Source organism: Anastrepha ludens, chromosome 2, assembly GCF_028408465.1.
Source record: "Anastrepha ludens isolate Willacy chromosome 2, idAnaLude1.1, whole genome shotgun sequence".
Lineage (NCBI taxonomy): Eukaryota > Metazoa > Arthropoda > Insecta > Diptera > Tephritidae > Anastrepha > Anastrepha ludens.
In genome coordinates, this window is record NC_071498.1 from 17,588,341 (window position 1) to 17,603,384 (window position 15,044).

The 15,044-nt window shown below is 34.3% G+C and overlaps 1 protein-coding gene across 1 annotated transcript; it reads right to left on the reverse strand.

Moving 5' to 3' along the window:
• Positions 1-4,979: 4,979 nt before the first annotated feature.
• Positions 4,980-14,214, reverse strand: LOC128864069 (14-3-3 protein epsilon). The gene is made up of 4 exons (XM_054103561.1): positions 13,562-14,214; positions 6,509-6,978; positions 6,257-6,437; positions 4,980-6,197 (listed from the first exon to the last, which is right to left on the reverse strand). Exons 1-4 carry the CDS (start codon positions 13,623-13,625, stop codon positions 6,142-6,144), a joined length of 771 nt encoding a protein of 256 aa, XP_053959536.1. The 5' UTR covers positions 13,626-14,214; the 3' UTR covers positions 4,980-6,141.
• Between the last annotated feature and the right edge of the window lie 830 nt (positions 14,215-15,044).

Here is a 15,044-nt window from a genome sequence, read left to right on the forward strand (position 1 = left end):
TATGTATGTACATATGTGAAAAGCAGTTTTGAGGATTTTTTTATTTTGAATTCACTCTACTCAGCGTGTAAAAATTGGTTCCGATCTCTCGCATCGAAGGTCACTTTTGACATGCTCTCCTCCGCGAATCTTTTGGATTCATTGATGAATCTTAAGAGTTCCGGAAGGGGAAGAGTATGAACTTTATCCATACTCAGTACATCGCACCCTAACAGCCTAAGTCTGTTTCTAGAAAACGCCAGGCAGCTATAGAGAAAATGCTTTGCAGTGTCGTCATTCTCACGGCAGCTTAGGCACATTGGATCGTCAATGATTCCCATAGTAGCCATATGCTGACCACGGGCGTTGTGCCCTGTGATTAAACCCACCGGTGCTCTCAGGTCCTTCCTACTAAGTTTTAGGAGAAAGGTCGCTAGTTTCCTATTTGGTTCTTTCACAAGGTACTTGGCTACTCTGCAGGAACCCAACTACAAGAACAAGATAGACCTCATGAAATCCTGAATCCATAGTTGATGCAGAATTGATACCTAGAAAGGGTTTAGAGCCTAGTGGTATTTGAGAATGCCTGCAACGTTTACACAAAATGCTATCAGATGAAAACTTGCCATACACATTACATGTATTGCCAATAATCTGCTATCACCATCTAGTCTACAGTCGATTGGGTTCTTAATCTGCTCACAAAATTGTTGTAGTATTTATTCTAACGATATATGAGCATATCTTCAGCTGGGGATAATGGTTACTGGGGCGTAAAATATCTGAATACACCAACGCGAGGAACTGTATTTTTCTATGCCGACTTGGATAAGACGCCTTACCATTTTTATGAGAAATTATTTTTCACAAAATCGGCTCGCCGCAAAGATCGAGACAATCAGCACAATTGTCTAAGATCTGCAAGATTGTGCTGCCCATATCTAGAAATCAGTTCCCAGTTTTAATTCGCAACAACTTAACTAAGAGCAGATTCGGATAGTTCTGCATTGAAGAGGAAGGTGTATGAGAGTCTCTTGAGATTGGTCGCACAAACGACAAGAATCAGTGGAGCATATTCTGATCATGTGCAGACGACTGTGCAGTCTGCAATAATCTGTGATTATTCTCAGTGTATGCTCTTTTGGTTGTGCCACCCAGCAAGGATTTCGCCTGGCGTAGCCCCTTAGTTTGATGCCAACTAACCTCCCTTAGATTTAACTCTTTCCATAGCAAGGAAGGTCTGGGGTCCTGCTGGTAACAACGCCCCTACCTCTCTTGCCAATGCGTGCGCTACTTCGTTCCCAGTTATACCCTGTGCCCTGGAACCCAAAATTCCTAACAGTTTCGGTTTCTCGATACACTCAATGACCAGTGAGGTCTTAATCTCACAGGATAACAGAGCCTTAAGTGCAGCCCAACTGGCGCTCAGAACAGCAACTCGCTCATTCCAGAAATTCCTGTTTAAGTAAAACTCTGCATATAGACAGATGGAAGACGCTTGGAAAACTACCCATCGGCACAGAGCGCTTGGTCCTTGGGTCATATATTTCAGCGCCTATGGCTTCTGGTGTCTTCGAACCATCTGTGAACGAGTGCAGGGTACGCTCCTGTAGTTTACTTTCGAATGCAGGTGTACTCCAGTTTACCTTGTCATCCAGCTCAATTCTGAATTTTTTTTTTAGAATTTGATGACTTTAGTGATATCATCTCTGGGTAGCTGGGCAAGTGGGAGCTGCAGATTCAGTAATTCCATGTTCTTAAAATATTTACTAAGCCGGTTAAATACTTTTGAAGAATGAAACAAAATGGCTGTACAACTGAGATTGTGCTGGTGGTATACGAAAAAAATCACTCCCCGCTCATGTTGCTTGCAAGAATGATAGAGTACCAGGTTTGGGCAATCTGCTATGGTGCAATCTGCAAAATTGTGTGAGTAACCTCGGCTGCCACGTCACCGGGTACTGGGCAGCAAAATTCTGCCCGCTCATTTCACACGTATTCACACACTCGTCCAATCAGTCGTTGTTCAGACGGCAATTATCTGAAAAAGATTACCATATCACAATTGCAGATCTGCATCATCCTTGAATCGTTCTTTACTTGACTTCGTCCGCATTTAAAGAAAGTTAGATGTATGTGCTCAACGGGAGCGCCAACAGTTCAAGTCCATTATCTTTCAGTTGAAAATCAAAACGAGTTCATCAAGTTTTGCGCCTAAACAACATTTTTTCGACGAGAAAGCAAAAATAATCAAGAGCTGTTGATGAAGGAATCAATTTGCATATTTTTGTTTTGCAATTTTGCTGAACGTTCCTTCAGGTTCTGGTTTAAAAACTCCGTACTCTGTATCAACCAATGAGCGAACACAAGTCTAAAGGTGATGGCTAATCCAAGTTACACTTGCTTCGCTTCGACAGCTGTCAAAAAAAAAAAATAGAATAGAAAGAGATTGGCTTCACACGCTTTGGATTTGAATAGCGACTTTAAAATTTAAATTTCACTTAGGAATCCACCACTTGGTCATGGAAGCTTTCAAAGCGATGCTAAGAGAGCAAATCCAGGGTTCGTAAAATACGGTACACTAGACAGGGCTAGTTTACGGGGCCGGCAACCCTCCGTCAGGAAAACCCCCGACATTCCTGTAACGTAGAACCGGCTGCCATGGGAATGAATTTTGTCTTTTTTGTCTTCAAGGGTTATTGCTCAAGCCAGACACGAGCACACTTCTAGCATTGCCTTTTCTAGATATCATTCCATCTCCGATCTTTTAACCAAACATCGATGTGATATACGACTACATTTTTCATATATATTGCTATTGTATATTTATTTCAAATTGGTTTGGTTTTTATACAATACTACAACACAAATTGTTCAATACTAACGAAATAAATGCAGTGTTTTCTTTCTGTACCATTCTTTATTAATAAAATGCAAATTGTGTAGCTGACATTTTATCTACCTGCAGCTCTTTTCGTTGAAAACCCCGAATTATAACTTTAATGTAAATATGTATGCACGTGTAAATTGTCATGTGTTCAACCATGCCTTTCAAACTAGATTACTTTATTTATAGGTTAGGATAGGTGCATGTGTATGTTCCCTATTTGCAGCCACTGTTTTCAATCGTTTTCAACTGCATATAGCGATCATAGATGTATGGATGCATGTATGTATTGTATATGTTTGCCGTCTGCCGAAGTTTTGATCGGCGGCAACGAATGAAACGATTTGTCTTTTTATTTCTTTGTTTGAAAATCAGAATGCATGCAAATGCTTTATAGAAAATATATCTGCCTCCGACTTGCGCCGCCTAGGATTTAACAACATGAAAAAGCCAGCTGTAGGCGTTCTAATATGATCCACTATTAGCAAATCATTGTCAAGCAATGCATTTACAGAATGTTTTTCTAATATGGCTAGAAACTATTTCGAACACTAACATAAGTAATATACTTTTTTAGTGATTTTTTTTTTTAAACAAAGCATGCTTAGTTGGCTCAATTCAATTTAAAACAAAACATTCAACAATGACTGAACCTGCAATAAACTTGAACAAGATATTAATGAAAGCCAACTGAAGCCAATCAAAAACCTCAGGTGAAAAGTATTTCTTGTCAGGTGCTTGTGACACTTCGAACCGAAAAATTAAAAAAAAAAAAAATATTTAAAATAACTAAAAAACAAAAGAACATTAAAAAAAAATTAAAAAAAAAAAATATTAAAAACAAAATAATTAAAAAAAGAAAAAATAATTAAAAAAACAAAAATTAAAAAAAATAAAAAAAATAAAAAATAACAAAAATAAAAAAAATAAACAAAAAAAAAAAACAAAAAAAAAAAATAAATAAATAACAAAAATAAAAAAATAAATAAATAACAAAAAAAAAGATAATAAATAAATAAAAAAAGAAAACATAATAAATAAATAAAAAATAAAAAAAAAAATTATATATAACAAAAATAAAAAAAAAATTTATATCAAAAATTAAAATGAAAATCAAAAATTGAAAAAAATTAAAATCAGAAATTGAAAAAAAATAAAATTGAAATCAAAAATTAAAATTTTTTTTTTTAATTAAAAAAAATTTAAACAAAAATTAAAAAAAAAATTTTTAAATTAGAAATTGAAAAAAAAAATAAAACAAATTAAAAAAAAAGGTTAAAAAAAGATAACTAAAAAAATTAAAAAAAGATTAAAAAAATTAGAAAAAAAATAAGAAATTAAAAAAAAAATTTAAAAAATAAACATGAAAAAAAAATTTTTTAAATTAAAAACAAAATTAAATAAAACAAAAATTAAATTCAAAAAATTTATAAAATACAAAAAAATGTCAAAAATAATAATAAAACAAAAAAAAATTTAAAAAAGGAAAAATTTACATAATAAATAAAAAAGTTTAAAACAAAAATTAAATAAAATAAAACATATAAAAAAATTAAAACAAAAACATTAAAAAAAAATTGAAAAAAAAAATAAAAAAATATGAAAAAATTGAAAAAATAAAAAAATATGAAAAAATAGAAAAAATTGAAAAAATAAAAAACATTTGAAAAATAAATCAAAAAAATAAACAAACAAAAAAAATAAAATGAAATAAAAAATTGAAAAAAAAATGAATTAAGAAAAAAAAAATTTAAAAAAATAAAAGAAAAAATTAAAAAAAAAAATTAAATAAACAATTTAAAAAAAAATTCATAAAAATAAAAAAAATGAACAATAAAAAAAAAAACAGTGGTATAAAGTGGCAAGTACAATCTTTATATGGCTGTCTTCGTACACACATCGTGTCAAAGGGAGACACGCGACACACTTTCTTGAAAGCAACGTGAGAAATTTTAACGTGGTTCGTGTAAGTGAATTTCTAATATTAAAATAGTGGAAATGCAATAAATCGACCGCATACACAGACATTCACGAAAGTAAAATTCTTTTGTTGCATATATGTATCTTTGAACGGTGTTTAAAAAGTAGGCCCTTATTAGATGAAAAAACACTGTTGGTTTTAAATTTGTTTCGTTTATTTGTATTATTTTGAAAATTTAGGATCTTATTGTAGTATTCATACTGTAGCATCAAATATACGAATATATGTATATAAAACATCGATTGACGTTCGTTCTTCGTTCTTGTTTTTCGTGTTTAATTTCTTAATTAAATGTCCGTCTTTAACTTTCATGTAGTGATGTTATGCAGGGCAATCTTGTTTCAAATATGAAGCTTTTTTTATATGTGTCAATTTGGGTTAGAAATGTAAAAAAGACCAACAATTTTACAGAGGTCCGTAACGAGTAAAACATATTTGTAGAAATCGGTCAAATATAATCATCAACACCATTCAGAGAAATACGGAGGAATAGTCAGTATTCCAATTTGTCTTGTCAACTACAATACAAAAGCGAGTATCAGCAAAATGATACAGATCATAAATTTAGCAATCATTTATTAATTCATTGCTTTATGCGTTTTCTTTGTAATGGTTAATTTCAAACTTTGTGTCTACTATTCATTCCTAATTTAAGTTCTCATCTTCCTTTCGTCTCCTATACCGACTGTAGTTCGCTCCTTTTGTATTTTAGCGATATAATTTATGTTTATTACTATTATTTCTATCCTTTTTATTTTAATCATTTTTTTAATATAGATCCCTTAAAGTAAACCCTTTTTCCGTCTATTACATTCCGTTTATTGCATTTGCAAGGTTTAATTTATGTATGAGTGTGAATGTCTATGTCTGTATTGAATTCTTGATTAGATATCTTTTATATTTTAAAATAATTATTCTTGGTTTCGTTTATTTTATTATTATACTGATGTATTTTATCATTACCGTTATTATTAATAATTATTCTGTTTTCTTTAATAATAATTCTGGTTTTAATAATTATGTTTAATGCAAAAAATGTTCACACATTGAATGGGAGCGGGGGCAGGAGGAATTTGCTTGAATTCTTTTTTAGTTTTTTAAGTGTTTTTCTGAAATAGAATTTTTTTATTCTTTATGCAATTGAAATGTATATAATGTATATCATTGTTGCTGTTGCAGTGTATTATAATGCTTCTCGTTTTTTTATGTATGTGTGGTTGTTGCTGCTGTATTACAGTAGGAAAAGGTATATAGAGGAGTTTTAGAATTAAGTAAGGATTTAGGGTTACTTAAATTACGACACATCCTGATCTTCAACATCTTGAATCTCCGGCTTCTGTTCGCCATCACCTGTGCAAGAAAAAATTTTTTAAACATATTGAAAATCAAATCAGAAATTGTGTACGAACCATCGGCCTGCATATCAGACGTCCATAATGTGAGATTATCCCTCAGCAACTGCATGATAAGTGTGGAATCTTTGTAACTCTCTTCGCTTAAGGTATCTAGCTCAGCAATGGCATCGTCGAATGCTGCTTTCGCTAGTCTGCAGGCGCGATCCGGCGAATTGAGAATCTCGTAGTAGAATACCTACAAACACAAACATATATGCGTTAAAATGATTTTGATTCCTACGAGGAGCTCTTTATTAGTATCCTTACCGAGAAGTTCAACGCCAATCCCAAGCGAATGGGATGTGTTGGCGGCAGATCATTCATTGCAATATCGCTGGCTGCTTTATAGGCAATCAGGGAATTCTCTGCCGCGTCCTTGCGATCCGAACCAGTGGCAAACTCAGCCAAATAGCGATGATAATCGCCCTTCATTTTATAGTAAAACACTTTACTTTCGCCTGTTGTGGCGCACGGAATGAGGTGCTTTTCCAGCACATTTAAAATATCGGAACATATATCTCGCAGTTCTTTCTCCACCTGCCCGCGGTAGGTTTTGATCATTTCAAGCTTCTCCTCGGCGCCTTTGTTCTCCTCTTTTTGTTCAATCGATGTAATTATACGCCATGAAGCACGTCGTGCGCCAATTACATTTTTGTAGGCGACAGAAAGGAGGTTGCGCTCTTCGACAGTTAACTCCACGTCAAGCGAAGCAACCTTTTTCATGGCTTCAACCATTTCTAAAACAAAAAAAAGTATAAAAAAAATAATTATTAAAACATATGCCAAATAAATTATATTTTGTAGAATATATTGAAATAATGGTCCCCTAAGAAATTTAAGGTTAAGGCATTACAGAAGACACTGCATACATATACATACATATGTGGGCGAAAATATCTTATTAAGAACCATAGTTTCAGAAATGTTCAATTTTTAAAATTATTTAAGAAATGATATCTCAACGTACATTTTAATTTCAACACACATACATACATACATATGGTATACATGAAAAGCTCCTCATAAAAAAATATCAGGCGGCCACCGTAGCCGAATGGGTTGTAGGTCACTCCACTTCTGGAACAACATCAAGACGCTCGCCACAAATAGGGGGAGGAGCTCGGCCAAACATCCAAAAAGGGTGTAAGCGCCAATTATAATATAATTATATATGTAATAACTCACCTGTTATATTATCTATACCCAATAACGAGTCGCACAAATACGTGTATTTAAAATGTTTATTAATTCGTTTAATAGTTACAAATATATTATGCTCGCCGTCCATGTGCTCACACCTATTCACCGTAACTAACTAACTTCTTCCCCTCACTCAGGTAAGGCCACTCTCGCTGACTGCAATGAAACGGCATCCACTCTCATGAGTGCACGCACAGACACATACAGGTCTATACATCTCTTCCTTATTTTTGAGTCTTCTTTCCAGCTATGAATTTGAGGCAGTAGGAATTGTTGATGATGAAACTGTTGCAGCCTTATGCGGTCTTGCTGACGACGCCTCGCTTTGTGGAACCATGTCACTTGCGACCTTCGCTGGTACTGTTGTCGTGGTAGTAACCGGTGTGGTTAATCCTGCGGCGTTTTGGTGTTCTCCTGAAACAGAAGGATTAGCATTTTTGGTAACCGGCAGTCTTTTTACATGGCTTATGTTTCTTCTCAACGACTTCCCATTCGCCGCTATCGTCACCTCGTTTCCATTCACTTCCTTTACTACATACTCCGTTGGATCGAACGTTGGTGTGAGTTTGTGTGGGAATATAACATTTCGTAGAAGCACTTTATCTCCCACTTCAATATCAGGTTCTTTCACTCCGCGCTTCGTATCTGCCTTCTCTTTCCCCTTCCATTTGTTGATCATGTCTAAGTCTTTGGCCGCTGAATCCAGCATATCGCCTGTCAAGTCTTGTATCCCCGGGATCTTATCTCTGATAACGCGGTTGAACAAAAGTTCAGATGGTGATGTCCCAGTTGTACCGTGAGGGGTAACATTGTACATGAGCGTAAAGTCCTGAATTTCCTCCTTGTAGTCTCTTTTGTTGTTGTGTGCTATTATTAACCGTTTCACTAACGAGCGGTTCATATTTTCGACCTCTCCATTAGCCTGCGGCCAGTATGGAGGGGTTGTGATTAGTTCCATGTTGTGGGTTTGACAGAAACTCTTAAACTCCGCGCTTCGTATCTGCCTTCTCTTTCCCCTTCCATTTGTTGATCATGTCTAAGTCTTTGGCCGCTGAATCCAGCATATCGCCTGTCAAGTCTTGTATCCCCGGGATCTTATCTCTGATTATCTATACCCAATAACGAGTCGCACAAATACGTGTATTTAAAATGTTTATTAATTCGTTTAATAGTTACAAATATATTATGCTCGCCGTCCATGTGCTCACACCTATTCACCGTAACTAACTAACTTCTTCCCCTCACTCAGGTAAGGCCACTCTCGCTGACTGCAATGAAACGGCATCCACTCTCATGAGTGCACGCACAGACACATACAGGTCTATACAATATACATATATATATATATAAATAGGTGTCTGGGTAGAATAAATTCAAAAATTATATGCCATAAACTCTCTGCGCCATTAGGTAGTATCAGTAGAGCAGCTGATTTAATTTTTTCTATATATGGTATCTAAATTGTCAAATTTTGTTTAAATCACTCCAAATTATAAAGCTTTGTTTATAGAATTTGATATTCCAGGGATCAAAGGTAGAAACAAAATACATTACTCTTGCTGGGGATGGGGATGGGATACGGCACATTAGACAGGGCTAGTATACTGGGGCGGCAGCCCTTGGTCGGGGAAAAACCCGAGTCGCTCCGGTAACGTAGAACCGGCTGCATGGGAATAATTTTTTCCATTACTCTTGCTGTTTTCCTCTACTGCCGCTAACTAATTGATGTGCCTCGGCCATAACGAAGGTGTATTAAATAAGGTGTAATCAACAACTCTCTTTTAAGCGAACATAATGACACAAAATATAAACAAACGAATTAAAATAGGTAAAATTGTTTTCCATTTGCCATTAAGTTCCTTCGGCTAGATTTCTAGTTGCTATCCAGCAACGAAATTCCATCTGGTCTCTTTTAAAAATATTCAAAGTAATAAACGAACAAAAAGTTTGCAAGAAAGTTGAAACAAAATTCATTATTGAAAATTAAAAGTGAAATAGGTAATATGAAAAAGTAAAAAAAAAAAGCTGGGCAGGCATACTCCGTAGGCTCCAAGGTAGATTTACCTACTTCTTCCATATTAAATTCTGTATATTTCCATTTTCCGAACTGTATTAAATATTCTGATTTCTTAACTTTTTAAGAGTTGTCGAAAACTACCAGCTTCGCAAGCTCAACATTGTATTCTGCTTACTGTCAAATTCAGACACACTTCATTAAATATATTTTGATCATTTGCCATTGATGCATTGAAATGAGTAATTTTTGTTCGAAATCTTAAAATTTTGATTGAAATCTTGAATTTTGACTTCGTTAAGTCTTCATTGCTCACGAAAAGTTTTAGTGCTGTCTATAAAGATTTATAGAGCCCCAATTCTGATTCGGTTTATAGCTTAGCAATATGTTCATATTTCGACTTGTAGGGGGAACATATAGATTTGAAGGAAGTTTCTTAAAACCATACATGAGGTCTAGATGGATCGTTCCCATAACTATCTACGGAAAGAAGCTGTTTCCCCCTATGAGTAATCAATGGTAATTATCAAAGAATGGGTGGAATTGTTAAAAATTAAATTTAAAAAAATATAGGTGAAAGATTATTTTTTTGTTTGTCATCCCAATAGCCACACTGCACTTCATACTAACTTATCTAAAATAGTAGGAATCGGTTAATTTGCACTGATAGGTACCTACTGGTATTTAAAAATCAGTACCAGTAGGAATTTTTAGACATCAGTAACTAGCATTAATTAATTAACTAGCAACTAAAATAACATTAATAAAATTCCAATTCGATCTATTTTATGTATACCTATTATCAGCACTTTTAAACAGCGCTTACCTAAAAACGCTAAAAGAAACAACTAAGAGAAGGAACATAAATGTTAAAAACAGGTTAAAATATATGGATTTTATTTTTTATTCCTTCCATACATATCACCTAAGCGCCCAAAGTTTCTTCATAAATAACCCAAGCTTTGTCTTTGTTGCAAAAGTACAATCGACTCAACACTGGACTCATTGTCCGACTGTAACGTCGAGATGTTTTTGATTGTTTCGAGTTGACTGTCTTTTATATTTTTTTATTCATACTAATTGAGGTAATTGGCAAAAATTTGTTGCGCATACAAATAAAGCTTCCACGGGCCATAAGCTAGTTCGAGATGGTAACTCACACCTTATTTGATGCAGATACGATATTTGTCAACAATATCTGGTGTTATATGTCATAATATCTTACGAAAATAGAAAAACAATATAGCAGTCATATTATTTATTTTATTTCATTTAATTTCATTTCCCAACATAAAATACACAAACGTGTACATTCAAAACAAAAACAAAACAGGGAATTCACGCCAGACATTATGAAATATAGAAGACTACAAAAAAAATCTCGAAATGAGGACGCTCATCGCATGCAATTCATCTCATGCGATATAATTCAAATGGAGACCTCATGCGATAAATCACAGACCCTACGACATGGATATTTTTTTTTTTATTTTTCGTTTAATAGACTTTTTCCTTTTGCTCGAAATTCAGGCCGAATGGATGTTTTTTTTTATAAAAATATATGTGATGAAATGCCCACGTAAAAAAATCATCTGCGATAATTGCTCCACACGACATAAAATTGTCAGTTTGCATGCAATAGCTCATCGCAAATGAAGATGTAGTGTTATGCATGACTATTCGCAACTGGAAATTCGTCTACAAGAGATAATATTGAGATATTTGAACAATATACATAAAACATATCGCATTCGTCCATCACTAAGTATATAAAAAAAAATGCACATGCAGAAATGCACAGCACTCTAGCGATACTCAAATTTTCATATTTCATTGCTAAAATCCTCTATACCGGTATCGCTTGCCCCGCATTCCACACTCAAATATTACAAGCAAAATACGAACGAAAATCCCATTCACCTGCATGAGATAGACAAGGCCATCAGCATCGCCCGGCACAAGTAAAACACGAGTGCGAAAACAAGAGGATAAACATGTGATACAGACAAACCGCAACGTCGACGCTGACGACATCTGCGCTATTTTAGAAGGTGGAGGACTGCATGGATTCTAGCAGCTACATATATTCACGGAAAATGGCAATGCCGCCAACAAACTATTAGCTACTTCTTCGTACATTAATACTTCTATATATTCATCCTTGTTTGACTAATATTGAATTATTAAAATTAATACATAAATACACCGGCTAACACCAACAATAAGTGCGAAGGCACCGATGCGAGTAGAGTAACATGTAGAAATGTAACTTACTCAAGGATTAAAGCATGAGATAAACGTCATTCACTAAATAATCGAATATAAGTATGCATGGTACATGGATACGTTTTTTGGAGTAAAAATGGGAGACTGTTATAAGGACTACTATAAATTAATAGAATGTTTTCAAAGGTTCATTTAACATCCACATATACCACAATCTGTCTTGATAAATATCCCAGCAAAGAGTATCACTGTGCTAGCATGAAATATTTTATAATTACAAACTTTAGTGCAAGGAAAATGGAACAAGCTATCCCAGAATAATAAGGTGTACCGAAAGCTCACTTATGCGGTCTAAAAGACGTCAATATGAACCTTAAAACCCTCAAACGGTTGATGTTGGATTATGTGTGCGCATGAGCGATATGAATATTCAAAATATAATTTGTTGAAAAAATAGATTACAAAAATTCTATTAAAATAATTTACGCGATTGAGCTTTCTCCTGTAATTTCGTCGTTGTTTGCCATCAAAAGCGTCATTTAGATTCTAAGAGTTCACTCAAAACATGTAAATATTTCATGTGAAGCATTTGATTGTCTAACAAAAATTTTCAGTATCCTCAGTGGAGACGAACCTGAAACTGTTCCTTTCGTATCACTCCTTGAAATCTAGAATTACCACACTTAGAAATTTAGTCAGCATATTATTAGAATTATGAGATATTCAGAAATTGTTGACAGATTTGCGTAGCGTTTTGCTTTTGCCCATATGCATTATATACCGGTGATTTTGCTGCAAAACCATCCAAAGTCGCTGTCTGCAACTTATTGTTGTATTATAGGTGGCCGATCGATCCCATTCATCGATTTTTCGCGCTAGCAACTATCCACGAGCAAACGCCACGGTAACGAAAAACACACACAGCCCGAACGTATGACGAATAGGCATGGGGAAAAGAAAACACGAAAAAAAAAAAACATAAAGAACGAAACTTGTGTATGTCAATTCTAAGCAAAACGTGAAAGCACGATAGTAGGTAGCTAGTGACACTGCTCACGCGTGCAGGACAAAATATCGGTATCCGCAATGAGGTATGCGCCAGTGCGGGTTAGGAAATGTACAACAGACTTCTAATTGCCCAAGTGGTTCCACCGTTCTCCAGTAATCGAAATTTTTATATTTCCTCTATATGAATAAATGAATTTAACTCAGTAATCACGACTCCCTGCCTTTCTAGGCCCTTCCAGCAATCTTTCAAAATACATTTTCAATTTAGAATGCTAGGCCCGTTTTACTTGTACATGGCAACTAAGAATTAACTGATGATTAATGAGTAGATTGTTTGGTACTATTTTCTATATTCGCCGAAGAGAAAACCGCGGTGAAGCGAATATTTATATGTGTAGCACTACACTATGCGTACCTAATACTTTAGCATCATCATACCAGCTTTATCGATGACCTTAGAAAACTTTTCTATATGTATACCATTGCCCGTAATTAATTTTTCCCACCCCATCATCTTCTTATTTTTTTATTTGCAAACTATTATATAGATAAGTGAAGACTTCTGGAAGTTTAAGAAACAACACTCTGAAGCAATCTAATTATAAGAAATTAAAATCGCCGGCAAAAACCAAGTTTCAGTAACTTCGTTATTGCGGCCATTTCGCTTCATTGAAATTTTTTTTTTCCTCCCAGGTTGACGCACCATCGTCGTTGCCTTCGTCACAAGAAGTATACTATACTCCGCGTGTTTCTATTCAATTTTTTTTTTTTCTTTTTTTTTTCAATCCACACCCCAGAATGAAAAACCGCATTATTCAATTTACGGCAACGCATTTTCTATATAGTAAGTTATATACACTCTACGTACTTACCGTCATATCGCTCGGCTTGCTCCGCCAGCTTAGCCTTGTACACATTATTTTCACGTTCAGACATTCTATTTTATCGTTAACAATCCTTTTAAATAGCTTATTTTCAATTTAGTTATTTTCCTGCGTCGTTCTTAAACAGCAGTTTTCAGCGTTCTACACCTTTTTATTTTTCGTTGTCGCCTGCGCTTCCGAAATCCAATTTTTTACTTTTCTCTACTACAAATTTTTTCTCTTTGACAAACGTTTTATTTCTGCTGCTGCTTTCGCTTCTTCTCCGGCACTAATGTCGTTGTCGTTCTCGTTACCCGACCGCTGCGCTGCTGTCGCTTTTGTTCTTCTTCTTCCTACCTTTTCTTCTTCTTATTCCACTTTTCTCGACTTTGTCGCAGTAGTCGACGCTTTGTTCTACACTTTTTTCTTCTCTATCTGTGCCGTCTTAAAACAGCGTCAACAGTTGGAAGAAACAAAAATGTACAGATTTCAGTTCAATATTTAAAGGAAAATACTTTACACAACTCAATTAAATATTTTTAAACAATTTTATTTGAGCAATTCTCAAATTTTAACCGCTTTCTATGAACAATACTTCGATGAACGTCGTTGCTCGCCGTTGTCAACTCGTTGATTCATCTCCTACATAAACGAATACGAAGCGACGCTGAACGACGGCTTCGTTTGAAGCAATCAATATGGCCGCACCTATTTCTAAGTGCTTATTGTTATCTCCTTTGCGAGCACGTGTTTTCCACGAAACACTTCAACACTTTCGTTCAGTTTAACAGTAGCTATCTTACTCCACTAACATATCTGCTTTTTGACGGATTGTTTGAATATTATGGGAATTGGAATAATTCAATGCCTTTTCGAGTTCATAGATGTCGCAAAAACATTAAATTTGTAACATGATACTAAGGTATTAAAAATAATGGAAAACCACTTCTTAACATTAGAATGGAGCATTTAGTATTACTGATTCTTCTTCTTCTTAATTGTAAATAATACGATGCAGAAATTTGATATACTCTATTTTTAATAAGCTTATACTTCCTATTGAGAGTTAAGATTAACTTCTTAAGTTCAGTAGACATAGGTATTTTTTTATCATTTTAATAAACTCATAGTAAAAGCTGTTTCGATATTACTACCATATATGTGTTTAAATATTTCGATAAAGTTTTACTACCAAATCAGAGTTGTTATATACTTTTTTGTCCCTACGCTCATATATTTCCCCCCTACTACTCTCAACTCCTTATTTTTGCCCATTTCGTTTTTATACTCATTATTTGATTCAAAAATATTGCTTTTGATAATTTTACCATAAGATTACTTAAACTATGTACATATTTTCAATGAAATTTACGTCGAGATTTTACAGTTAAAAAATTAGAGATTTATATAGTTTTAACAAGTATATATGTATAATTCGTTTGATTGAAATAATACATTTATATTGATAAATAATTCATTTATATAGGTATAT